The sequence below is a fragment of the Ursus maritimus genome, unplaced genomic scaffold (assembly GCF_017311325.1).
Source record: "Ursus maritimus isolate PB19 unplaced genomic scaffold, ASM1731132v1 scaffold_21, whole genome shotgun sequence".
NCBI lineage: Eukaryota > Metazoa > Chordata > Mammalia > Carnivora > Ursidae > Ursus > Ursus maritimus.
The window spans coordinates 52874668-52899884 of record NW_024424564.1 but is presented as its reverse complement, the minus strand read 5'-3'; the positions used below and the strand labels follow the sequence as shown (position 1 = coordinate 52899884).

General features: G+C 58.6%; 1 protein-coding gene across 2 annotated transcripts in view; it reads right to left on the bottom strand.

Annotated features, from left to right (window-relative positions):
- The window catches only part of FBLN1 (fibulin 1), an 81532-nt gene extending 57083 nt beyond the window's left edge, over positions 1-24449 (bottom strand). For both annotated transcript variants that reach the window (XM_040637705.1, XM_040637706.1), the window contains exons 1-3: positions 24345-24449; positions 6588-6693; positions 1358-1493 (exon numbers count right to left, since the gene is read on the bottom strand). In XM_040637705.1, coding sequence (XP_040493639.1) covers positions 1358-1493; positions 6588-6693; positions 24345-24420 — 318 coding nt within the window. In that variant the 5' untranslated portion in view covers positions 24421-24449. The remainder of the gene's footprint in view (positions 1-1357; positions 1494-6587; positions 6694-24344) is intronic.
- Between the last annotated feature and the right edge of the window lie 768 nt (positions 24450-25217).

Sequence of the window (25217 nt, the reverse complement as noted above, 5' to 3'; positions counted from 1 at the left end):
TCTGTGGGGGTTGATGGGTCTTCCATCCTGCAGGTTCTGCAGCCCCCGTGCCAGAAAGAGGGGGGCCTTCCAGGGCATGAGTAATCCTTCCCGGAAACACAAATCACCCATCTGCCAAAGCGGCCTGTTCCTACTCCCGTTAGAATATTCCGTGCCTTTTCCACACCTCCCTTCCTCTCTAGTCTGGGGACAAGGGCAGAGCTGTCTGCTGGGCAGACGGCGTCTGCCGAGCCCCAGCCTTGCCCGGGGAGGCGGTCGCTGGACGCCCAGGCTCCTGGCTCCAGGGCCCCCCTTGACCAGACCTCCCTCCCCTCGCCCCACCCAGCTCCCTCACACCAGAAGCTTCCTCCCAGGAGGGCCCACAAAGGCTGAGGGTGAGCGGAGAAGTTCTGGGACCCCCCCATCTCCTCCACATGGAACCTCCCTCCACGCTAATCTGAGCAAAGAGAGAACCCTCAGAAAGGAACCCACACCCCCTCCCAGAATTCAGACTCCATTCCAATTCATGCTCCTTGAAATCGCTTCCCAGCCTTCCTCACTGGGATTGGGAAATCTTTCTTCCTGGGAACGCAGCTCCGGCAGGAAGCTGGCTGACCAGGTTAACTGTCCAGAGCTCCTTCTGGTCGGGCTTGTTTTTCTCTCGCAGTGGGCGGTGAGGGAGGGACAACCTAGTTAATTTGCAGTTTGCAGGCCCTGGAAAGTGGTCAGGAACTCCTCCACCCCCATGGGAAGATGCAGACCTTCCACTGGGACAGAGGCCCCGAGGGCCCCAAAGGAGCCGCTGCAAACCCAGGATGGACGGCGACACTCACTCAGTGCTCACCTCCCCCTGGGCCCGATGGACCCAGCGCTGCCTCACAGACCCCTCCTCTCTGCTGGTCCCAAAAGTACCCTGGCCAGGCCACTTTGGAGTGGGGGCCTCTCTGAACCTCCCTTTTCTCTTCTAGCGCAGTTTTAGAGGTCACGTGTTCTTGGAGGCCCTCTTGGGGGCCCCCTCTGAGCTCCAGGCTCCACCTCGCCCTGGAGGACGGGAAAGCTTCAGGGCCTCCTGCTCCTGGGCTTGGGGTGGGAGGGCCTGCCTTGAACTGTGAGGAGGGCTCTGAAGGCCCCGGAGCCCAGGCCATCTCTGCTCTGATCTCTGCATTCCGGCTGGAAGCCTGGGGACCGGACGTCTGCAGGGCAAGGCTGGGTCTCCCCCCTGTCATCCAGGGTTTACTCACTAAACTGCAGGGTGTGGGGGACCCGAGAGGCCTCCCCCTCCCTCCCTGCTGCTCAAAAGGACAGGTCTGGGCAGGTGCTGCAGGCAGGAGAGCGCCCAGGCCTCCCGCGGCTGGCAGGCAGGAGGACGGGTCCTCACCTTCACAAACGTGGCCTCGAGGCTGGTGTTGTCACTGTGTGGCGTGGCGCAGCTGTCCTGCTCGTTGGCCAGGTTGATGCCTGTGGCACAGTGCAGCTCCTCCAGCTGGCTGTGGCAGCACTGCTCCCGGACCATTCTGTGGGCAGAGGGGCGGCCAGGCTGAGGACAGGGCCCTGGGAGGGTGGGGTCCCGCCAGGGGGTCCACGGGGCCTGCCAACTGCAGCCCCTCAGGGATGGGAGCTCTGCCCTCCTGGGTGCCTCCCCTTCCCAACCTGCTCTCACTCGCAAACACACACACGCTCGCACGTGCACACACATGCGCTCGCACGCACACACTCACCCACCCACACTTGCTTGCACACACACTCATTCTCACGCACACGCTCACTCGCACACACTCACTTGTACAGTCACAGTCACACTCATGCACACATGCAGTCACATGTGCTTACACGCACACACACCCACTCGCACACTTGCCCATACCCACTCAGTCGCATGTGCTCACACGCACACTAGCACACCCACACACTCGCACTCACACTCACTTGCAGTCACACACACGCACACATGCAGTCACATGTGCTTGCACGCACACTCACGCCCACACACCCACCCCGCCCACACTCACTTATACACTCACTTGCATGCACACGCACAGTCACATGTGCTTGCACACCCACCCACTCGCTTGCACACCCACACACTCACTTGTACACTCACACACTCACATGTGCTTGCACACCCACACACTCGCTTGCACACCCACACACTCACTCGCACATGCGCACACGCACAAGAGCGGGCAGACGGCAGGTGCTCCAGAAGTATACAATTAGAAAGACCGAACGCAGAGCGCTGTGTGGGGGTGGAGACAGGAGGCCCCGGTGTCCCGCCAGAGCCCGGAGTCACCTCTCTGAGCGCTGAGCATCGTCCTACAAAATGTTCCCGACTCGTTAAAAAACCAGGCCGGCTGATCGCCACTCTGGACCAGACACCCTCATCCTTCCCCGCTCGTCTCTCGTCCAGACTCAGAGGAAATCACTCCAGAGAGGTGGGGGAGCTTGGCCAAGGCCACAGGGCAAGGGACGCTGGCCACAGTGACTCCGGGCTGGGGCGTCCACATCTGGCCCTGCTGGGGGCTCCAGGAAGAAGGAAACCCGGGGACACCCGTGCATCAAGGCTTGTGTCGGCAGAAGGACCATCAGCGGCCAGAGTCGCTTCCTCAGACACAGCTCAGGGCAGGACGGGCTGGCCCCGAGGCGGGCAAGCGAGCAGGACGTGTGTGTGAGTCACAGGTACGGCTTCTACCAGACCCAAAATAACCCTGGCTTCAGCCAACACCAGCAACAGCAGCAGTGGCTGCCCGACCTGCGCCGGTCCAGACAGAATGGGGCCTACCCGGCCTCCTCGCACTGCCCACCAGCCAGGCCTCCTCTGCCCGTAGAACAGCAGCCCCCCAGCCTGTCCTTCCCCCCACCTCCACCCTGCAGGGCTGGAGCTCCACACCTGGCTTCCCATGTGCTTCCAGAACCTTCCGGAAGGATTTGTCTATGCTTGTGATACTACACCTGTCACTTGCACTTTTTGGTAAATGTACAAATAATACGAATTCCACTAGGTTGTCAAGAACAGCAACCAGATAGGCATCCATCTGTCCATGCACTCGAGGATGCTGGCTGCGTAGAGAACAGTCTTAGTGAGGAGGAGGCCTGGACGCTTTAGGCGCCGCTGGCGGGAGTGGCAAATGCTGCAGCAGCCGTGCTGAGCGGTAGGGTAGCTCCTTGAAAAATCAGACAGACGACTACCACGTGGTCCAGCGATCCCACCCGTGGGTATACACCCCAAAGAACTGAACAAAGGGACTCAAGGAGATAGTTGCCCATGCACGTTCACGGCAGAGTCATTCACAGCAGCCGAAAGATGGAAGCAACCAAGTGTCCACCGAGGAACAGCTGAGCAGAATGCGGTCCATCCGTACAGTGGCGCACGATTCGGCCAAGGAAGTTAGGAGGTCCTGCACCTGCCATGACACGGACGGACCTCGCCTCTCGTGCTCTTGTTCCTTTCCTACGACACCGAGCACCTTCTCACAACCATAGAATTAACTTGTTGTTTTATCATCTGTACCCTACAGGAGAGATTCTGTCTGTTCTGTTCACTGATTTGTCCCCATCTCATCGAGAATGGTGCCTGGCACCTCGCAGGCCCTCAGGGACGTTTGTGAGATTCAGAGATGAAGACGTCAGGGGGTAACAGGTGTGCTGAAAAACATCAGTGTGTATTCAAATTCCTCTGAGAGGCGCGTGGGCTTGATTCAGCCCAAGGTTTTAGGCAAATTTAAATTTAGATACTAAGGAACATTCCCCTTGGTCCGGGCTGGGGTGCAAGGTGATATGCGCCCCAGGGAAGCATCAGAGCTGCCGCCCCCTGACTGCCCCCAAATGTGTCTCATGTTAGAGGCTCTGGCGGAAGCTGAGTGCACTCGGCTAGAGCCCACGTGTGCAGAGAGGACTCAGCTCCTCCCGTGGTCCTCTGCGGTCGCTCCCTCCCCACCCAGGAGAGCTGACTGCACCCAACTCTGTCCAGGAGGCCCGCCGGCCGTGTTAGTCCGTCCCACCTTGAGTGACACCTCTCTTTGAGCCAACAGCCCAGACTCGGCCTCTGATCTCTGCAGACGATGTGGGGTTCAAACCCCAATGTCAACTGAGCAAAGGGGAAAATACGCAGGAGGGGTCCGGAGGGGTGGCAGACGGTGACATGGTTAGAGCCCGTCAGCTCGATGGCTGACTATTCACCAAGCGGCCCCGGACACACATGCAGCTCGGCCCGTGAGTTCCCCAGGACGAGCCAACTAGCCTCCTGGGACCCCCGTGAAACAGAAGTCTGGTCACTGCCCATCAGTGTCCCCTAAGTATTGTCCTGGGAGTTCAATAACATGTTTTGAGGACACTGCAATGCGGAAACGAGCACCACCCAGCCAGAATTTCCGCAGGCCCCTGCGATGTAGTGAGCTCCGCCAGGAATACGTGGGGGGTCAGGGGAAGTCTGGACTTGCAGCCACATTTCCCACAGAGAGAAGAAATTCCCGCCCAGCCGTTCAGATGATATTCCTGACATTTCAGGATCTCTTGAGGCGTGTTCGAGACTTACCCTTGACCAGAATGTAAGTCATAAACAAATGCCTTCTCACAGCTCAGAAGGTATTTTCTACGTGATCGGGGGCCCACTGGGGACTACAGATAACCTCGGGACGTATTAAAGACTTTGGTGGGTAGAAGTCATGTACAAGTTTAGTAATGACTGAAATCCAAGTTCACAAGTAGGGCCCAGAGGCCTCTAGGTCTCTCTGACCCGAGTCCCTCCATCTGCATTGAAAGGTTCTGCTGGCTGATGTCCCACTTTGAAAGTCTTTGACTTCAAGAAGTATTGATCATAGTGGCTCCCTGTTATGGGTGGAACTGTGCCCCCCCCCCAAATCCTGCGTGGACATCCTCACCCCTCGTACCTCAAATATGACTGTATTTGGAGAGGGGGTCTTGAAAGAGTTAAATGGGAAGTTAAATGGTCATTAATCCAGTACAACTGGGGTCCTTGTAAGAAAAGGAGGTCAGGACACAGACACAGAGAGATGACCTCATGAGGACACAGGGAGAGGACGGCCCTCTGCAAGCCCAGGAGACAGGCCTCGGGAGGAATGAGCCCTGCCCATACCACGATGCCAGACTTCTGGCCTCCGGAGCCGGGAGACCATAAATGCCTGCTGTTCAGGCCCTGGTCTGTGGTGCTGGTGACGGCTGCCCGGGCAGACCACGACATTCACACGGTCTGCTTTGTGTTGCTGGCTTCTTCCCTCCCCTCTGTCATTGTCCCAACCCTGAAGGGATGGCATCACAATCCTTCTTTTCCACTTGGGGAAACTGAGGCTCTGAGCTGGCTCAGGTCACACAGCCAGAAATCTAGCCCTGGTCCATCCAGCTTCCCCGGCCAGGCTGATTTCATGGGCAACGTCTGTAAACAGAATGCTGTGTGCCAATCCCCCAGCTTGGCTCCGGCCCCTCTGACACTTCTAGCCCCGAGCCACACTCGGGAGCCCAGCTCTCGGCTCTCACTCCTCCGATGCCCCGCAGATCCCGACTGCGGGGCCTCCCACTCAGTTCCAACGACCGAGCGTCCTGGTTTCTCTTCCTTTGTTTGGTCTATAATGCTCTTGACTTTTCAAGAATTTCCTAAATCGAGATTTACATCGTCCAGCCGCGCTGGCAGACAGCACGCGGTGCTCGCTGCCAACATAAATGCAAAAGTCCAGAATGAGGCGGACAAGCCTTCTCCACACATTCTTTCCGTGGCAGCTCTCCGCCCAGCTGCCCGCAGCCCTGAGTGCCGCGCGGCTAAGACCGGGACGGGAGGCAGGGGAGACCAGCGGCTGCCAAACGAGGGAATGTCGCCTCCCTGACGTGTGCTCCCTACGCAAGCTAATGTGGGTTCAAATCCTACCGCCGTCACCCACCAGCCGTGTGTACGGGGGGAAAGCTCAGGTTCCTCATCCGTAAACCGGGACTAAGAACAGGGTTAAATGAGGTCATGTGCCACAACGCACGGCACAGGGGGGTGCTCCCCCCGGCTTGCTGCTATTTTTACTATTACTTTTATGGTGACAGTCAACATTACAGACCTTCATCCTTTACTCTCAGCTCATATCCCCAAAGCTTGGAGGCAGCCTGGGTCAGTCGAAGGGAGGAGGGACAGCGGATCCGGGTGTCGACTACTGCATGAGGGGGCACAGGCGTCTGGAGGAGCTCTCTGCTCCGGACTGGCTCGTCTGTGTTTTCGGGGTCTGAAGGCAGTCCACACGCTGACTCGCCAGTCACGCGATCGCATCCGACCCCACAACAGACCCCTTTTTGTTAGGAGGAGCCTGATTTGGCCACAGCGCCCAGTGGTTCCAGAGAGAGCGGCAAACCCGGATCTCCCTGCTCTGCAGGCCGGGAAGGGGAGAGATGCCCCGGGCATCGCAGGGCAGCCCAGGAAGGGTGAGCCCAGTCCCTTATGGGGACCTGGGAGCCCAGAGGAAGGAGGCAGGAGCCATCTGCCATGCCTCCCGCAGCCCGGGTGGACACGGGCCTACACACCGGACTCTGCCAGGGGTCCTGGCTCACGTGTCCCTTTCTGCCCTGCGTTCTGCTAAGGGAACACGATTCTGCTAGAACGGTGGTGTTGGTACACGTACCTGCATTCCTTGGATTCCGAGGCGTAAGGCAGCGAGCAGTCCCTGTGCTGGGTGGCCATGCGATGTCCGTCCGCACAGCAAGCCTCCATGAGGGTGTCTGCGGCCACTGTGCGGGGAGAGAGCAGGGTGCCTGGTCGGGGGGCAACTCTCCTCTGGTCCATGGGAGGGCCCCTCTGACATGTAGCCCACCTCCCACTACCTCAGGCCCCTGCTACAGGTCAGGCTGGTCTGAACAGGCCTGCACACATCCGTGAGTCACTCTACAAACGTGAACTGAAAACCCACTGGGTCCTGGACTGGAACACAACTCGCTCCTTTCTAGAAAGGCCTGACACCTGAACGATTACCTTCCGAATCCAATTCTGATGGGGCTGCAGCTCAGCACCTGGGATCCACGCTCACCCGGGCTGATTCCCTGCTCCAGCCACGCACCAGAAACTGAGACGGGAACCCTGCCCAGATGGGTCGGGAGGGCAACTATGGCAGAAACTGCCAACAGAGGCCTGAGCCAGCTGCCGGCCAGCCCAGCAGCGAGGGGGTCCAGGCACCACCAACCTGACTCTTCAAGAATCAGAAATGGGGGTGGCCTGGAGGTTCCAGCAGGGCTGATACCAGATGCTGGGACAACCCGGGAAGGCTCCCCACCCCTGAAGGGAGATCCACCTGGCCAGTGGGGACCACACACCAGGAAGGAGGTGCAGTAGAAGCAAGACTCTGGGGACAGAATGGAAATGGAGGCCTCACCCGCCACAAGCCCCTCGGATGAGAAGGAAAGAGCCAACATTTCTAGACCAGCTTCTGGGAGCCACAGCCACGTTCTCTCCTTTAATTTCTATAAGCTCCTTGTTAGCGAGGTGTCAGCCCTCATCATACAGCGGCCCACAGTTCCTGCCCTTGATCTGCGCCTGACTGCGTCCTCGCCCACAAAAAGGACAGCAGAAGGGCTCATGTGGGTCGAGCAGCCGGCCGCGCACGCCCTCACAGCCGGACAGTGGTCTTCCAGCCCCCAGCCTGGCTCTCAGCCTCACCCCAGACTGCTGCCCGGAGGAGCCCCAGCCCTCAGAGGGAAGGGGGGCCTCAATGTGCCCCAAGGGAGGAGCAGCTGGGGACAGAGGTGCCCTCCGATGAGGGGACTCGCGTGGCCGGGGCGTTAGCCCTGATGGCATCTGCAGCCTGGGTAGAAGGCCACGTTGTGGCAGGACGTGGCAAGATTGGGCTTTATTTTTATTTTTATTTTGTAAAGATTTTATTTATTTATGTGACAGAGAGACAGCCAGCCAGCGAGAGAGGGAACACAGCAGGGGGAGTGAGAGAGGAAGAAGCAGGCTCCCAGCGAAGGAGCCCGATGTGGGACTTGATCCCAGAACGCCGGGATCACGCCCCGAGCCGAAGGCAGATGCTTTAACGACTGCGCTACCCAGGGGCCCCAAGATTGGGCTTTAAGTAGGGATGTATTGTATGGTGATTAGCATAATATAATTTAAAAAATTATTATTAAAAAAAAAAAAAAGATTGGGCTCTAAGAAACACCACGTTTTCTTCCTGATGGCTTTCCAGCACCAAGAGGGGTAAATCCCGCTGGGCTCGGCAGAATTTCTTGGCACCATTGGCCATGGGTGTTTTGTTTGGGCTTCCTGTTCTTCCAAAGCGGGGCCCTCAAGGCAGCCCCAGAAGGGAGGCTCACTCTCGGGCTTAGCACGAGGCCAAGACACCCCAAAATGCCAGCCCTCACAACCTGCCGTCAGCTAGCACAAGCCCCCCTGCAGTCAGACCAGGTGTGGGACACGCTGCCCTGAACACCCTGTGGGCAGGAGACGAAACTACCACTCCCCACCAAGAGTCATCGCTTCTGGAAAGACCCTGGGACAGCAGCGCATGGCCGGCCTTTCCACGTGGCCAGGAGGAAGAGGGGCGTCACCCGGAACCAAAGTCAGTGCCACCCCTTCCCCGGGGCTCCCGGGGCTCTCGGAGCTGCTCTCCACAATGAGAGATGTACCCCGGCCCGTTCCCACCCTCACGGGACTTCTCTGGGCGACAGAGGGAGTCCACAGTGGTTTGGGGAAGAGTGACAGACCGTCACTCAGTCTGCTGCCACCTGGCCCCTCAGCCCATCCCCACCTCAGCTGTCCCCCGCTCCTCATTCCAGGACAATGCCATTCGGTGAGCATGGGAGATTCACCGTGGGGCCGGGGCTCAGACACCAAAGCAAGAGCACCGTGCCGAGGGGAAGCCACAGAGTTATGGGGAAACATCGAACTTTCCCATTCATGCACCCACTCGCTCATTCCTTCGCTCTTACCCTGAATTTAAGGAAAAGCATTCACGAAACAGAGGACCTCATCCGTCGGAGATAAAATACGGCCTGCAGTTCACCCCGGGATGAGCGTGACCCAGACAGGAGGCCAATCTCCCCCACGCCAAGCCCAGCTCCCCATCCACCCAGCCCCAGCTGGGCCCGCCCAGCCCTCCTGCCCGCGGTCTCACCCCTCCGGGTTCTCACAGCCTCTTTGGTCTCCAGTGCCGGCCCGCCCCCCGCCTGGGCCCCCCCACCCCTGCAGCCTGCCGGCCCACCAGCCTGGCCTGGGGGCCCCCTGCTCCCACACCACCGTCTGCACGTGGAGCGCAGCTCCCCCTGCTTCCCAGTATTCCGACTGCCCTCCCCTCCCACCTACAAGTATCTTGCGAGCGGGGCCTGTCTCTTTTCCTTACGCTCCTCGGCACAAGGCTGGCAGGTAGCAGCAACAGAGCTGAGCAGAGCCTGACCTCTGGGCTCAGAGCCCCAAGCCCGGCTCCAGCTCTTTCTTGCTCCGTGACCCTGGGCAGGCTGCTTCACCTCTCTGAGCTGCAGCTTCCTCGACGGTAAAATGGGGCTCGAAATACCTTTGCAGAGTTGCTGGGCAGATGGGTATAGCTTCTAAAGTTCCAAGGGAGCTCTCAGTAAACGGTGCTTGATTACGTGTTAAAGGAGCAAAGGGGATTTGCTTGTCGTGCGTGGCCCATGAGAAATGGGGAGCCACGGCCCCGGGTTTGTGTGCGGAAGCCCCCGGGGGATGAGCAACAGCCCCAAAGCCTCCCTTCACCCCCGAGAAAGGCAAGCACGGGGGAAGCTCAGACTCCCACGGCCAGCTCAGCGGGGTGAGCACTTTGTGCCCTGAGCCGTGGAAACATTTGGAAATGATTCTCGCTGGGGAACCTGAGCACTTTGAACCTTGTTCTCAGCAGGACAATAACACGTTGAGTCCTTTGCTCAGTCCAGAAATGTGGAATGTCCCTGGAATGCTCCAAGCAGCCACAGAGCTGGAACTCGTGCAAAGCAGGGCCATCTGGGGGCCGGGGCCGGGTGGGATCAGCACGCAGCCCCCTGGGAGCCACAGGGATGTTTCTGCACGGCCCCATCAGACGTGCGATGGACGGCGCCCCCCATGGACCACGGCCGAGCTGGACGGTGACGAGGCAGAACGGTGGGGAACAGACCCGGGCATCCCTGTCCTCGCTGTAACCAGCATCCCTGACACGTGCTGAGCCTCCTTCCTTCCCCGCCTCCTTTCCCCTCAACCCCATACCTTCCTGTTGATGCCACCAAACAGGCCGCGTGGCCTCACACTGTCGAGTAGAAGAGGCATCTTGCCCAACCCACTCCCCCTCTTGGCCCCCGGTCACTTCCTATATTTTACTCTCAAGGGACGCACAGCCCTGGGTTGGACATCTCTATTCATGCACCGTCATTCCGAACGTCCTGAGTCTTTGCTTAGGCCGGAGCCGCTGAAGGAGAAGAGCTGGAGCAAAGGGAAGACATGCTCGAGGCTCTGCCAACAAACAGCGGACTGCTGTCCCGAGAGGCTTCCCTGCTCACACAGCCCTGCCGGCCCCGCCGCTGGAGCACGGCGACCAGCGGCGTGAGTAGAGCCAGCACCTGTGGCCGGCAAAGCGTGGCCCGCTGGAGCTGGGCTGACTGGCCGAAGCTCAGGGGCTTCCGGTCAAGGCCACGGCATGGACCTGGGGCAAGCTGAGCACTCCAGCTGCAAGTCAGAGGGACCTGAGGGAGAAGGCCAGCCCCTGCATCTCAAATGCTCCTCCGGAGAGCAGCAGGGCAGAGGGGAGGAGGGGGTCAGCGTCAGGCAGACCTGGGTTTGAGCCCCCAGGCCCCCCCTCCCCCACAGCTCCCCATCCCAGGACAAATTCCTGAGGCTGTCTACACCTCAGCTCTGGGGCCCAATCTGTGAAATGGGGCTCGGACCACCGAATCACGGGGTTCCTGTGGGCGCCCAGCACACGGAAGGCAGCCAGGGCTCTTCCTGCTCCCGTTCCTGCTCTATCCCCATTCGCCACTGTCTTTAAACCGTATGCCTTAAGTAACTTGCCACCAAGCTGTCGCAGCGGTGGCTGTAGGTATGGAACCTGGACTTCAAACAAAGCTGTGAACGGGAGCCAAATGGAGTGAAGTCACCAAACAGTGATGTGAACATAAATGCTAAGGTGTCCTCGTGCCCCCCGGGACCATGCCTTGCCCTCCTGAAACCGGTGGGTGGCCAGCTCTGCACAGCTGTCCCTCAAAATCCCTGATGCTTTCCTGCCAACCTCTCATTCCACTGCTCCTGGGTCTGGGCTCTGGCCCCTCTAGGCTCTGGTCCTTCTCTGGCCAGCCCTGCCACCCGCTCACCTCCAGACACTACCCAGTTGTGTCAGGATATCCCTCAACACCATGCCTCCCCAGCATCATTGCCATCGCTCGGTGAGCACTCCTCACTGAGTGCTCACCACGTGCCAGGCACTGCACCAGGACTTACTCGGGTCTCACAAGAACCCAGAGAGGCCAGTGCATGATGTTCCCCACTTTGCACGTAAGAAAATTCCAGCTCAGAGAGGTTAAGTGACTAGCTCAAGGTCACACAGCCAGAGGGGCCAGTGAGCAGCAGAGCCAGGCCTCGGGCTTGGTTCTGACAGCCTCCAAAGCTGGGCTAGTCTGCCTCCTGGTGAATTAGAAACTCCTTTGGGGCAGGGATGGTATCTTTCTCTGCTCAGTGACCCTGCAGCGCCCGCCCACGCCCAGCACACACAGCGAGGCTCAGTATTAGTTGAACAGGACAGACTGGTGACAGGCTTCTTAACCAGGGGCCTAGACTGCGAGGCAGTCCTTAGAGTCTAGGGTTTGCTGCAAACACACCTCTTCCCAGGGAGGGAATGACCGCAAGGAGCAAGACGTGGTTGGAGCCGACTGCCCCGAAGAGCAGGGCGGCTTAGAATTTCCGCAAGAGCCTGGGCCATGCTGGGGCATGGATCTGAGACTCCAGAGCTGCCACCTTCTTGGCCTTAGAGACAGCTGCCCCCCAACCCATCAGAGCTGCAGGGAGAGGAGGGGTCTCGTGGAGGGAGGGGAACGCCCTGCAGAATTCTCTGGAGTCCTGGCTCAAGATGTCAACAGAGAGACCGACTGCCCCAGGTTGGTCTTTAACAGACGGGTGCATCTCGTCCAAGAAAAGGCCTGTTATTAACTTATGTTCTGAAACAAGAAAAGCCGCCCATCTCTTCCCAAGCATTTCCTTTCCATGGGGCAGGACCAGGCTCTCAATGCCACTCCCAACCCTGGACACACCTCTTCCAAGACACATGCCAAATCCATAGGGACACAGAGCTGTCTTTGCTATTTTCACACTTGTCCCCTTTGTAGTGAACAAGCTTTACGCTGGTGATGAAAATCACATTAGGTCAGAAAAGAGGCACGGCGACCCAGGGAAAGAGTGCGAGATAGAGAGCCCGGGCTGCCGTCCCCACCTCGTCCACCGTGTTTACCAAGGGAAGTACGGTCACTGTAAATGTTTGCTGTAACCTGGACAGAGAGTATGAAAACCACTACCTGCTGTGTTCAGAGGCTGGAGACACCTGCCTGCTGTTATTAAAACCAGTACCCACAGTCTCATCACAGTTCCCCATTACTGTAGAATAATGGCTATGCGTGCATCCTTGGGTTAAAATTAACTTGAACTTCCCCACAATTGTTTAAAAGCTGGGCACCTAATAGAGACTAAAAGCTTCGTTTAAAACTTTTGTTGTTGGGGGGCGCCTGGGTGGCACAGTGGTTAAGCGTCTGCCTTCGGCTCAGGGCGTGATCCCAGCGTTCTGGGATCGAGCCTCACATCAGGCTCCTCCGCTATGAGCCTGCTTCTTCCTCTTCCACTCCCCCTGCTTGTGTTCCCTCTCTCGCTGGCTGTCTCTATCTCTGTCAAATAAATAAATAAAATCTCTAAAAAAAAAAAAAAAAAAAAAAAAAAAACTTTTGTTGTTGGGGCACCTGGATGGCTCAGTCGGTGAAGCATCTGCCTTGGGCTCAGGTCATAATCCCGGGGTCCCAGGGTCCCGGGATCCAGCCCCACATCAGGCTCCCTGCTTCTCTCTCTCCCTCTGCCTCTCCCCCCGCCCTCTGCCCCTGGCTCATGTTCTCTCTCACTCTCCCTCTCAAATAAATACATAAAATATTTTTAAAAATAAAATAAAATGTGGTTGTTGAAGACATCATGCTCGGTGAAATAAGCCAGTCACAGAAGGATCAGCCCTGTGTGATTCCACTTACAAGGTCCCTTAGAGGAGCCACGGTCGGAGGCAGAAGGTAGATGGTGGGCGCCAGGGGCTGCGGGAGGGGGAGATGCGGAGCTGTCCCCTGGGCACAGAGCTTCAGTTTAGGGAGATGAAAACATTCTGGAGACGGACGGGGCGGTGGTTGCACAACCATGGGAATGTATGTAACGGCACTGAACGGTGCCCTTAAAAATGGTTAAAATGGCTAATTTTATGTGATGCGTATTTCACCATGATAAAAAAATACGTGTTAAAAAATTGAGCGTTTGCATGCATCAGCCTTCATTCAGAAAGGACCTAGATGTTCTGCTGATGATCTCACTTGCTTCTCAGTCGATGTTTTAATGCACGAATGTGCGTACCGCAGAGAGGATTACTTTGGTAAACTATTTCAGAGCCCCCCCTCCCCATAGCAGCTTGGTGGTGACCGCAGTGTTTTACATAAGCCAGCTAGGTGACCTCACATGGGAACAGGTAAAACGTTAAGGAAGGAAGTAAAGCAGAGGGCGGCACTCACTCCCCAGCCCAAGGAAGAGCCTAGGGCTAGCTCTCGGCAGTGACAGTGAGGCCACGCTCCTGGCATCACTCCCCCAACCACACAAAGAATTCAGCGTTGTCAGTGGAAAGGAAAGAGAGAGGGGGATCCCAGGCAGTGGGTCCACTCCGACACAGGACATACAGCTGGGCCGGTGAGCTGGAGGGGCCGGGGGATGGGGAGCAAGAAAAGAGGGTGACACCTCTCCCTGGACACCACATCTCACCGGTACCACCAAGGATTTCATAGCAGTCGACAGCGTCGGATCAACCAGGCCAACCGGCAGTCACAGACTGGCTGGCAGCCCTTCCAGAAGGACATCAATTCACAGAAATCCCACACAGAGACCCCAGCACATCTGAACGGCCCTCGGCAACCTGGAGCAAATGAGGCTACCACTGTTTCTTCTACCCCCCACTCCTGGGAACCATGCCAAAATCGATGACGTTACTTCAGGTGACTGCACGCTAGACGCCCACCTATGCCCGTCGCGGGGCTGTAGGTGCTCTTAAGAGAGAAGTGGTCTATGGTCTTTTATTTCAGATCACCTCCCTCCCTTCTGAGCAGATGCTTCGATCAAGCACAGTTTCCATCTCTCGTTCCTGTCATCTGTGAATTGGACCCACAAAGCATCACACTAAATATAAACGAGGAATAAACTCCCTTGCAAGATCTTGTTAGCCTTCGACACCGACCTTCCAACGGAAGGCGACGGACGTGTGGGTTAAAACTGCCCAGCCCCGGACCTGCCTCCACCTCACTGAGCGTCCTTTTCTCAATCTGCCAAACGGGGTGGTAACTGGGTAGGGCTGGGTAGATCCATGTGCTAATCCGGGCAAAACGCTTTAAGCGGTGCCCGGCCGCAGAAAGAATCTTCAGAATAGAACCATCACAGAAGTTTCTGCACCACCGCGGGGCGGGCATTCCTCTTTCCGGGAGTCACACACTCCCCCAGACCGACACACATCGCCACGTGGCCGACACCCCACCACCTCCCTTGGGGAAAGAGGCACACCTGCCAGAAGTAACTGGTGAGCAGGTGGACAGAGAGCCTGGGTCACGGGCATCGGATACCATGTGTCACTGAGACAGCGGCTGAAACGAAGTTTCTTCCAGGTGAATTATGCGTTCGTAAAGACTATAGCGCGGGCCGTGAGTGGTGGCAGTTTCAGTGGATGCCAGAGGCAGGCCACGTGTTCGGAGCCACGCGGAGGCTCACGGTCTGGAGCAGCGCACGTTCTCGTCGAGCGGTAAAGATACAGACGCGTGTTCTTTCCAACGCTACAGATGCCGCTGGCAGTCGGAGGGGTTCTATACTGCTCCTCGGGTGGAAGCTTCCAGAATGTCAGCCTGCCACCAATCATCATCACAGAGTCTCTGGGCAATGCCTGACCAGCCCGTGAGCAGGTAAGCAGTACGCCAAGTTGTTCGGTGTGCTGTGTGGTGGTGGGCCAGGTCTAGGGCTGGAGCTCCAGAGGCCCGGCCTCTGCTTACAGCTCCTCCAGGTCCTTTGACCTGGAGCAAGGCCAGGCCTCAGTCTCCTCGTCTGTATACTGGGTGGAGAAGTTGGTCTGGAGTCAAGCAAAGGCTTGCCACACCCCACCGTGTATATGGACACTGGTCTGACAAAAGTCCCACTGGGCCGCAAGAAAATGAGTGAGAAAGGAAATGGCCAAGGGAGACGTCCCACGTGTCAGCCACGTCTGGCTTAGAAGGCTTCCTCTGGTTCCGAGACCCTGCCCCTCCGGACGCCCGACGTCCCACGTGTCAGCCACGTCTGGCTTAGAAGGCTTCCTCTGGTTCCGAGACCCTGCCCCTCCGGACGCCCGACGTCCCACGTGTCAGCCACGTCTGGCTTAGAAGGCTTCCTCTGGTTCCGAGACCCTGCCCCTCCGGACGCCCTGTATGTATATGAGATGGTGAGAGAGGAGGTGCTGATTGGTTGGATCTCTGCTTTATATTTTAATATTCTTATTTGGCAAAATAAAAAATTGACAGCCTCTGTGCATACATGAGAAGGGGGGAAGGTATGTCATCGGCAGCTAGCTAGCAAGTTCATTTTTTTGGTTTCCTCGTACACGCTCAAAGCAGCAGGGGGCCTTGAGTGTTTCAGAAGATGAATGGGACCCTGGTGTGCCCTGTGGGTCCCCTGAACTTGCCTCCATGCAAGCCTCATGCTTCATCTGATCCACAGCAACCGTCTAAAGCCACAGCCAAAGTTGGAGGGGGTCCCAGGGGTGTCCAGGACCCACATAACTGGGAAGCCTGAAATGCAATCAGACACCAAAGGGAAACTGCAACCAAACAGAACCCTGCAAGACTCAGCCCACCCCTGCCAGCGGCCCTCCCCTCCTGAAGCTGGGGAGCCAGCAGGAGCCTAGCCCAGGCCCCAACCCTTGGCCACGGCTCTCATGCTGTCCTAAGTCGTCTGTGCATTCAAAAAGCCCCTCTATGGCTGGCTCAGTCGGAAGAGCACGTGATTCATGATCTCGGGGTTGTGACTTCGAGCCCCTCGTTGGTGTAGAAATTACTCAGGAATAAAATCGTATTAAAAAAAAAAAGGCCCTCTTACAACACTTCCCTGTGCAGGCTCTGGCTTGGGGCAAGGGATCCAGAGGTGAAAAGGTAGGAGCCTGGCCTCAAGGGGATAGCCCAGGGAGACACAGGCAATTGTCACTGGGATCTGGTACACAGGGCCTCTGTATCTCTTGCAGGTCTAGGCAAAGGACAGAGCCATCTCCCCCTTCAAGGGCAGCCGACCTCCCCAGGAGGACGTGGGGTGTGCTGGAGTCTGCTCTCAGGGCTCCACCCAAGAGCCACAGATGCCTAAAAGTGCCACACACCAGCACCTGTCACAAGAGACAGGGGTCTAGGGCAGAGAACCGGCCGGCAGGAGGCAGCAAGAGAGAAAGACCAGAAGGCATATCTCTGGGAAGGAGATGAAAAGTGTCCTCCAGATTGCTCCCTCCTAGCAGACCAAGACCAGTGGACACGTGGGCTGTCCTCTCCTCCTGACATCCCTACAGCATCCCACCCTGCGGGACCCATGTCCCCCGGTTTTCCTCTGAACTCTCTGGCCACCTGTCATGTGTCCCCTGCACCTGGCCTCTGGAAGCTGGAGCTGGGTGGTCCTGGGTCCACTCCCTTCCTAGGACTGGCTCATTCACACCCACATCAGTTCAAAGGTCCTTTCCTCCAGAAGTCTTCCCTAACCCCTACACACACACACACACACACACACACACACACACACACACACAGAGTTCCACGGTCTCTTTGCACCCTGAACTTCCCGGCACCTGGCACAAATAATTAACTATGTGTGTACTTAGCGCCCAGGGGGCTGGGACAAGTGCGTACCTGCCCCAGGCCAGCCTCAGAGCAGACACTCAATACATTCCTGCGAAAAGAACCAATGGACAATGATCTCACGGGATCCTAGCAACTACAGGAAACAGGGGATCAGGGAGAGATTAAGCAAGTTGCCCCAGGCCGCAGAGCAAACACAGAGGTGGCCTTGCAGTCTGGCTCGGACTGGACTGGAATCTCACTCCGCCCCCCCCCCGCCCCCCAACAGGCCGAAGGAAACTGGCTTCCTCCTGAAGCTGGACTTTGCAAAATCAAGACTTTTCAATCACAAAGATAAAATGAGGTGGGCATGTCCTGCTTAAGAACACAATCTGAGGGGCGCCTGGGGGGCTCCGTCAGTTGGGCATCTGCCTTTGGCTCAGGTCATGATTCCAGGGTCCTGGGATGGAGTCCCGCATCGGGCTCCCTGCTCAGCAGGGGAGTCTGCTTCTCCCTCTCCCTCTGTGCTTTCTCTCCCTCTCTCTCACAGAAATAAATAAAAATCTTTTGAAAAAAAAAAAAAAGAACACAGTTTGAGAGCCATGCTTCCAGGTTTCAGTCCGGGTGGAGCCAGTCCGAGACATGCTACTTGGCCTCCCTGACCCCTGGTGTCTTCACACCCCTTCGTGGGTAACGGGGGAGAAGAACGGGAGTGGGCTGCAGAGAGAAGTCTTATGTCAAAATCAGAAGCATATGTAGGCAGCAAAACTTACAGTACATTTTACTCCTGCAGGTGACATGATCCAAAAGGAAAAATAGGTTCAAGAAAAATACCGGCCCCCCCATTAGCAAAAAAAACACACGGGTCCCTCCCATCTCAAAACCAGTCCTGGCAACATCCCAGCTACCACCCAGGGTTCTGGGAAGCCCCCGACAGGCCCACTACCTCGGAGCTTGTCCCTCCTCAACGTGCCCGGGAGGGCTCGGTCCCTCGTCCCCCCTCTCGCCATCTCCCCAGCCAGTCTCCTACAGCTTCATCGTATAGGCTGAGACTCTCATGTTTCTGCCTGCAGCCTGATATTCCCTCCTAGCCCAGGCTCCATCGGACGCCCAGCAGGATGCTTACGGGGTCCACTAGGAACCTGGACTCTTCCACCACTCCCTGGCCCTACCCTGTCCAGCCTTCACTGACAAAGTTATTAGCAATCACCCTCCATCCAACTGCTTGTGCCACAATAATGGGGTCAGCCTGAATTATTCCTTCTCCCTCACCATCCCAGGGCAAGTCCTGTCCACTCGAGCTCCCAGACACCCTAGATCTATCCACTTCCCAGTGGCCCCCTGACTACCACTCTGCCCAGGGCATCTTGGGCCCTGGACCCCGCAGAAACCTCCACACTGGCTTATTCTGCCTCCTCTTGTCTCCCCATCGTCCCTTCACCATGCAGCAGTCCAGAGCGACTTCTAGAAACCTGAGTCAAGTAATGTCACTCTTCTGCTTAAACTCCCCTAGCAGCTTCCAGTGCACTCTGGATAAAACCCACAGTCTGCACCCTAATGTTTAAGGCCCTCCCGTCTCAGCTGCCCTCTGCAGCACCCTCTGCTCCCCCCTTCCCTGGAGACACACGCTCCCCTCTGGTCCTTCCAATACACCGGGTCCCACCTGAGGCCTGGTGCCAGCTGCTTCTTTTGTCCAAAAGCTCTTCTCAGGTCTTTTCACAGATGGCTCCTCGCCACTCACACCTCAGCGGGTATCACCTCCCCCTCCACCCACTGGAGAGGCACCCTTGTCTACTGTCCCCGTCCTAGCATGTCATGGTCATTGCGGTACTGATTCCTACCGATATGTCCTTGTGAGGGCGTCTATAAGCATGTGCAGCGGCTTGGACGGCAGCCCCTAAAAAGATATATCCACGTCCTGACCCTGGATTGTGGCCTTATTTGGAAGAAGGGTCTTTGCAGGTGTAATTAAGGATCTCAAGAGGAGATCCTCCTGGACCATCTGGTGAGCCCTAAATCCCATGACGAGTGTCCTTAGAAAGACACCCAGAGGAAGAAAGAGCTGCGTGAAGATGGAGGCAGCCACGAGCCCAGGAGCTGGGAGAGGCGAGGACGCCCCCCGCCCCCGAGCCTTTGGTGGGGGCAAAGCCCTGCAGACACCATGACATCGGACTTCGGGCCTCTGGGGTGGTGAGAGGATAGACCTCTGTGGTATTAAGCCGCTCGTTTGCAGTGACTTGATCCAGAGCCACAGGAGACCCCCACGGCACACAAGCTCCATGAGGCAGGGACCTTGCCTGTCCCGTGTCCCGGGGGCCTCGTGCCTGCCGAGTACACGGATAACACGCCGACAAATGTTGGCGGCGCGACGAATAGCTCCTCTGGGGCCAGGCCAGGCTCGTAAGGGAGGCTCGGGCACCGTTTGCTAACTACAGCCGAGAAACAGCCGATAAATGACACTGCGTATCACCTACTTCCTCCTTCTGGGCCTCAGTTTCCCCACCTATGCAGAGTGGACCAGCTGATCTGTGGTCTCCATGTCCCGATAGACAAACCATTTCTTCCCAAATTCACTTCAAGTGTGTCCCATTGGACCCCAAGGCTCGTTTTTGGTTTCTACATTCTTGCTACCATCTGAGAGGTGTAGGGACCCCGGAGGGCCCAGACGCCCCTCTGTGTGGTGTCTCCTCTGAGTGGCCTGAAGCCAGCAATGCAGGTAAGAACACACATCACAGGCCCTCCACATGGAGAAAAGAAGGCTCTGGGTCCTGGCCCTCAGAAGCAGGAACCGGGGCCCTTGGCAATTGGGACCCCCAGGAAGTCAGCAACAGGGTGGGCAGGAACCCAGTGTCCCCACTCCCCGCGCTGGCCATGTCAGCACAGCCCTCTGGCAGGATCACTTGGCAAGGCCGGGGGCAGATCAAGCAGGAATATGACCTGAACAATTTCCAGGGCCGTCTTCTCCAGATGCCGGGCCCGCCCTGTTGTGTCTGGAACCCAGGACCGGCCAAGAACATTTTCCTTTGTAAAGGTGCCAGGAAAGGGGTGACTTTCTACCCTGCGGACAGTTCTAGACCTCACCCAGTGTCCTGTGGCCAGAGGCATCCATCCCTGTGTGCACAGCCTCTCCCTGAAGCAGGGGGAACACGGCCAACGTAGGTTCCTGGGGGGCTCTGGAGCTCCACCCCCAAATGGCAGCAAGGAGGGCCTGACTTGGGCCACACCCAAGGAAGAGGCAGGCTTACGGCCGGACCCTGGGCTGGGTACCCGAGCAAACGCCCCTCCACCACCACCGCCACTGCCTCCCCGGGACAGCACAGGCTTGTCCACTGATCTGAAACAAGACAGGTGCCCTCACCTTGGGAATCCTACCAAGCCAGCCACGAGCCCTTCAAGAGTTCTGTGGTCCCCCACGAATGGAAAACACCCGTTCTTCCTCAGGACCCCCTCGCACGAGCAGCATCTGTCTATTGGGTTTAAATGCTGTCCAACCTGCCTTTATTTCCCCTCATTAGGTTTAAGGCAAGACAGCCAAGCAGTCAGGAGCATGGGGTCCCATGTCCCGGCCCTCGACTCACCACTGTGTTTCCCAGACAAGTTACTTAACTGCTCTGGGCCTTTGTTTGTACGTGTATAAGATGAAAATAAGGACAGGACCTTCTTCCTAGGATTGTTGAGAGAATTCGCAGAGTGTGTTCTCATTCTGTACTTAAGGAAACGTAGAGAGGGTCTGGGCTTGGTCACATTCGGAACTGGGACCAGTCTCCTCACCTTCTTTGAGTGCCGGCCCCACCTCCCGACACCATGCAGGCAGCGGAAGCAACACGGCCCTGACTCCCTCCTGACTCAGAGCTCGGTGAGGACCAGCCCCAGGGCTGAGGGAGGCAGGCCCGGGGGGGGAGACGGCTGGTCGGCAGCACCCAGCCTCCAGTCCTGCCCTGCCCGCTGGGACTTCATCAGCCTCCCTGCCCCACCCCCTCCTCGCCACGCTCCCTCCAGGCCCTCCAGGAAAGTTGACAGAATGGGTGTCCCCGTTCGGTTAGGTGCCACACGTGAGGTCATTACCAGGACCCTGGAACCATACAGAGCCTGCAGAAGCTTTTATGAATCAAATGATTATAATGGGATGTGTTGCAAAGGAGAGTCTTTTATGGGCTAAAAGACACAGGCAAGATGACCACGCGTGCTAGAGACCTGTGTTTATAAAACCGCGTATGCAAGGTGGTCCACAGCGCACCCGACGCTCAGAGCCCTGCCTTCCAAGTTAAGGCAGGAAGAGGAGACGTGCCCACATTCTCTCTCTCCTTCTGGGCGCTTGCCTGTGCTGCTCCCTCTGCCTGGAGCGGCGTTCCCGCAGCCGCCCTCCCCCGAGGCCCGGCCGGCACCTGCTGTATCTGGCAGATTCCAGGCTGCGTCCTCCGTCCTTGGGGACATTGTCCCTGACTGTCCGCCTATGCGGTGGCTTTGTAACGGCCTGTCCACGCTTCTGGCTCTCTTGGGGGGTGGGAGCCCCACGGGCAGAAGGGCTCGGCCTCGCCTCTTCCTTGCCGTACCCCCACGATTTAGAACAGTGTCTGGCACGGAGCAGGTATCTAGAGCACGGATGCCCAAGGAGGCCAGCTGACTCCCTTCTGCCTCACCTTTCCCAACACGGCTTTGAGTCTCGACCGCTGCTGGTTCCGGGGCCGTCCTGGGGAATTAGTAGGACTTGTAGAGCACTCTGACGGGAAGAGGACACTGACTGTCTTACGCTAGGGAGGGGGCCACACAAATAATAGGTCATACTGATCCATCTGCCTTGGCAGGCAGGGCCCCAGTCTCCCCCAGACCTCGAGGCACGCTAAGAAGTCGGTTTCTGCTATCTTCGTTTTACAAATGAGAAAACCACCAACCCATCCTGTGGACTTTTCCAGCCGGATACAGGCAAAGTTGTTACCCATCCCACAAAAGCTCAAGGCAGCCCGCTGGGACCCCGAGATGAGTGAGCCATGCTGTCCCTTCTCCCCCGCCCCCACACACCACAGTCCAGCAGGGGTGGCAAACAGACCCCCGAGTTGGGGGGCCTCAGGCAGAGCCAGGAAAAGGTGTCCCCAGAGCCGTGGGCCTCAGAGGAGGGGCCGCGGCACTGCTCCCCACCCCGGGGCAGCACCCCGAGTCTCAACTTCGTGCACCCAGCACTCCAGCAGCACCCCCACACACACTCAGCCTGTCCAGCCCCCACCACCAGCCTGGGAAAGTTCCAGCAGCGGTGCAGGCCACGTGCTTCCAAGCCAAGCCCTCTCCCTCTCCCGTCTTTGTTCTCCCTCCCAGAGACTTGCTCTGTAATCAGTCGGAAACGCTGCTGGAGCCAGAGGCCAAGAAAGTCTGGGAGAAAGCACAGTCGTCTTTCCCCAGTGCCCTCCTCCTCTCCACTCCCTCCCAGCACGCTCTCAGTAAAGCCCAACAGGACAGACACACACAGGACAGACGGTGGCTCAGCTCTGTCCCCTGGCTGAGAAGGTCACAGCCCACTGCTGTGGCCCGGCCAAGGGAGTCGAGCAGATCAGCGAAAGGAGCCACCACGAGATGGCCTTTCCCAGGATCACTTCTAAATTCCATTTCCTGTGTACCCACAGCTCTCCGGAGGGTGGGCCCGTGTCCCCTCGGGGAACCTGACAGCCCCCAAGCTTGCAGCCGCAGACACAAACCAGGGAGCTCTAGCTCCCTCCCCTCAAACCACACCAAACTTGCTGAAACTCAAAAGAGGGGCCACCCCAGAAGAAACAGAAGGCCACGCCAACCTGGGGGCGCAATGAGCAGGTCTCCCTGATCGCATACGCTTGAAGTCAGGGTCTTCTCGATAAAGACCACGGGAGCCCCTCCAGCCTGACCAGCACAGTGACGGAGAGGCGGGCACTCAGCCTAGGAAGAGCTCACCTATGCCTCCTCTCTGGGCCTGCCTCAGTTAGCCCATCTGTAAAATACACGGGGGGCCCTGGGGCCCTTTCTATTTCCAACAAGAGTCTTCTGTGGCCTCCAATCGGAGCCTCCCCCACCCCCCAGGTTTTCACTCCAGCCTCATCACCTTCCCATGAACGCCCTTCCTCCCTCTGCCTGCCTGACCAGCTCCTGCCGGAGCACCACCTCTCCCAACAAGCCTCCTGTGAGTTGGGGGGCGGGGGCAGGATGGCTCTCGCTGCCAACCCCAGCCCGTGTGCCTCCCATGCCACCTCACCCAGGAGATGCCCCCCAGCACACGCCCAGGACAGAGCCAGAGCGAGCTCCAGAATCTGCCGCAGCCAGTGAGCGAGCCAAGAAACCTCTGCGGAGCTCTGCCCTCTGCCCCCAACCTCTCCCCAGTGACCTTTTGACCAAGGAGGAGGGTGGTCACTTGAAAAGAAACAAAGCTACAGCAGAGACAAAGCATATAGGATTCGGAGGGTGGTCAGGGCTCTCACCAGGGCCCGGCCCCAGGGAGAACAAAGCCTCCAGGCGGGGAGGCCTGACTAATGACTGATGAGTCACGGGTCAGCAGAGAGGTCAGAGGCCATGGCTCTGCTCACCCACAGCTGCTCTAATCCTAATGGCTCCCCCGCCCCTCCACCCAGGAGCCAGGCCTGGAGGATTAAGGGAGAAAGAAGGGCCGTCTGGTGCTGTCAGCCCTGGGCTGAGTGCTCTGGCCCAGGGGTCTGCCAGGAAAAGACACATCCCCTTTCCCACCGGGTGAGTGGGTCTGGACGTGGCCTGTCCCCGGCCCCAGCTAGGTACGTAGCCTGGCTGAGCCTCTGTCTTGGGGCCCTCTATATCCCAGGAGGGCAGACAGAGGTTTGCCTGCACACGGCTATCTCCTTAAAAATCTATCTCCAGGCTGCTCCCTTCCTTTCTAATTTTTCAAGTCCACCCCCTAACCCATGAGTGGCTTTGTCTCCTGGGCAAAGTACTGCCCGCAGTCTCAGTCTTCTCACCAACAACCTGGGTACAACAGCCCCTACCAAGAGGTGGAGGTGAGGGCAGTGGGAACAGATGGGGGCATCCAGGGGTAAACAACCATCAGCCAGGGCTGCCTCCCTAACCTCCCAACCTCGGCCCCAGTGGGAAGATGGGTGGCGCTAGGGCGGGCAGCGGGAGGCTGCGGGCGGCGGTGGGGTCGGGGAGGAGGAACTATCTTCTTTAAAACAAGTGCCCCAGGTCATCGAGGTGATTAAGGCCAGAGCCAGGAGTGGGGTGAGGGGAGGGCACGGCCAGCGCACACGACCCCAGGACCGCCGCGGGGGGCGCAGCGCCCAGACTCCCGCTACGACTCCAGCTCCAGGTCTTCCGAGGAGTGCGGGGCAGGGAGGGGAGCCACCAGAGCGGGGGCCGTGGACTTGGGGCGCCCCTACCTCGGGCCGCCAGCAGCGCGAGGCCGCCGAGCAGCAGCAGCGGCAGCGGGACCCTCCTAGGCGCGGCGCGCTCCATGGGGCCGGCGGGCGGCGGGCGGCGGGCGGACAAAGGCGCGGGGCGCGGCGCGCGGCTCCTGGGTTCCACGCTCCGGCCGAGCCTCCGCAGCCAACGCTGGGCCCGGGCTGCGCGGTTCAATTATCCCGCCCCGGAGGAGGGCGCGGCGGGGGCGGGGCCGCGGGGCGCCCGGTGCCCTCCCTCCCTCCCGGGCCGCCCCCCGCCTGGGGCCCGGGCACCCCGGCCCGGAGGGGCGCGCGGGCCCGCGGCCGGGGGCGGCAGCGGGGACCCCAAACCTCGCCCAGGTGGGGGCCAAGAAGGGGGGCGCATTCGGGCGGGAGACACCCCCACCCCTCCCCCTCCGCCCAGGCGCCCGTGAAACCCGATCCCTTCCCCACCCGCGGGCCCGAGGGGCGGGCTGCGTATCAAAGGTTAGCTCCGCCCGACTCCGCGGAAAGGGCGAGGGCCGGGAACCAAGGGAGAGAGGGTGCCCAAAGGGTCGGAGGCGCCTTCTGGGGGGAGACAGGGCGGTGTCCCCCCAAGGCGGGGGGGGGGGGTCCTTCAGGACGTGGACCGCGAGCAAAGCCCCGCACCCACTGTCAGGTCGCTTCCCGCCTTCGGCCGCCCTGCGCGCGCCCATCACCCTGGGGCCTGCAAGTCCGTGGCTGTCCTGGCTGTGTCCTGGCACCTGGCGCTGCCCTCAGGAGACTGCCAGTCAGGCGAGACGAACTCGAACCAACATCCCAACTCCGGGGGATCGTGTTGAACCCAGAACCCCGCAGCGCAGGGGGAGAGATTCCGTTTGCTCAGAGGGAGCG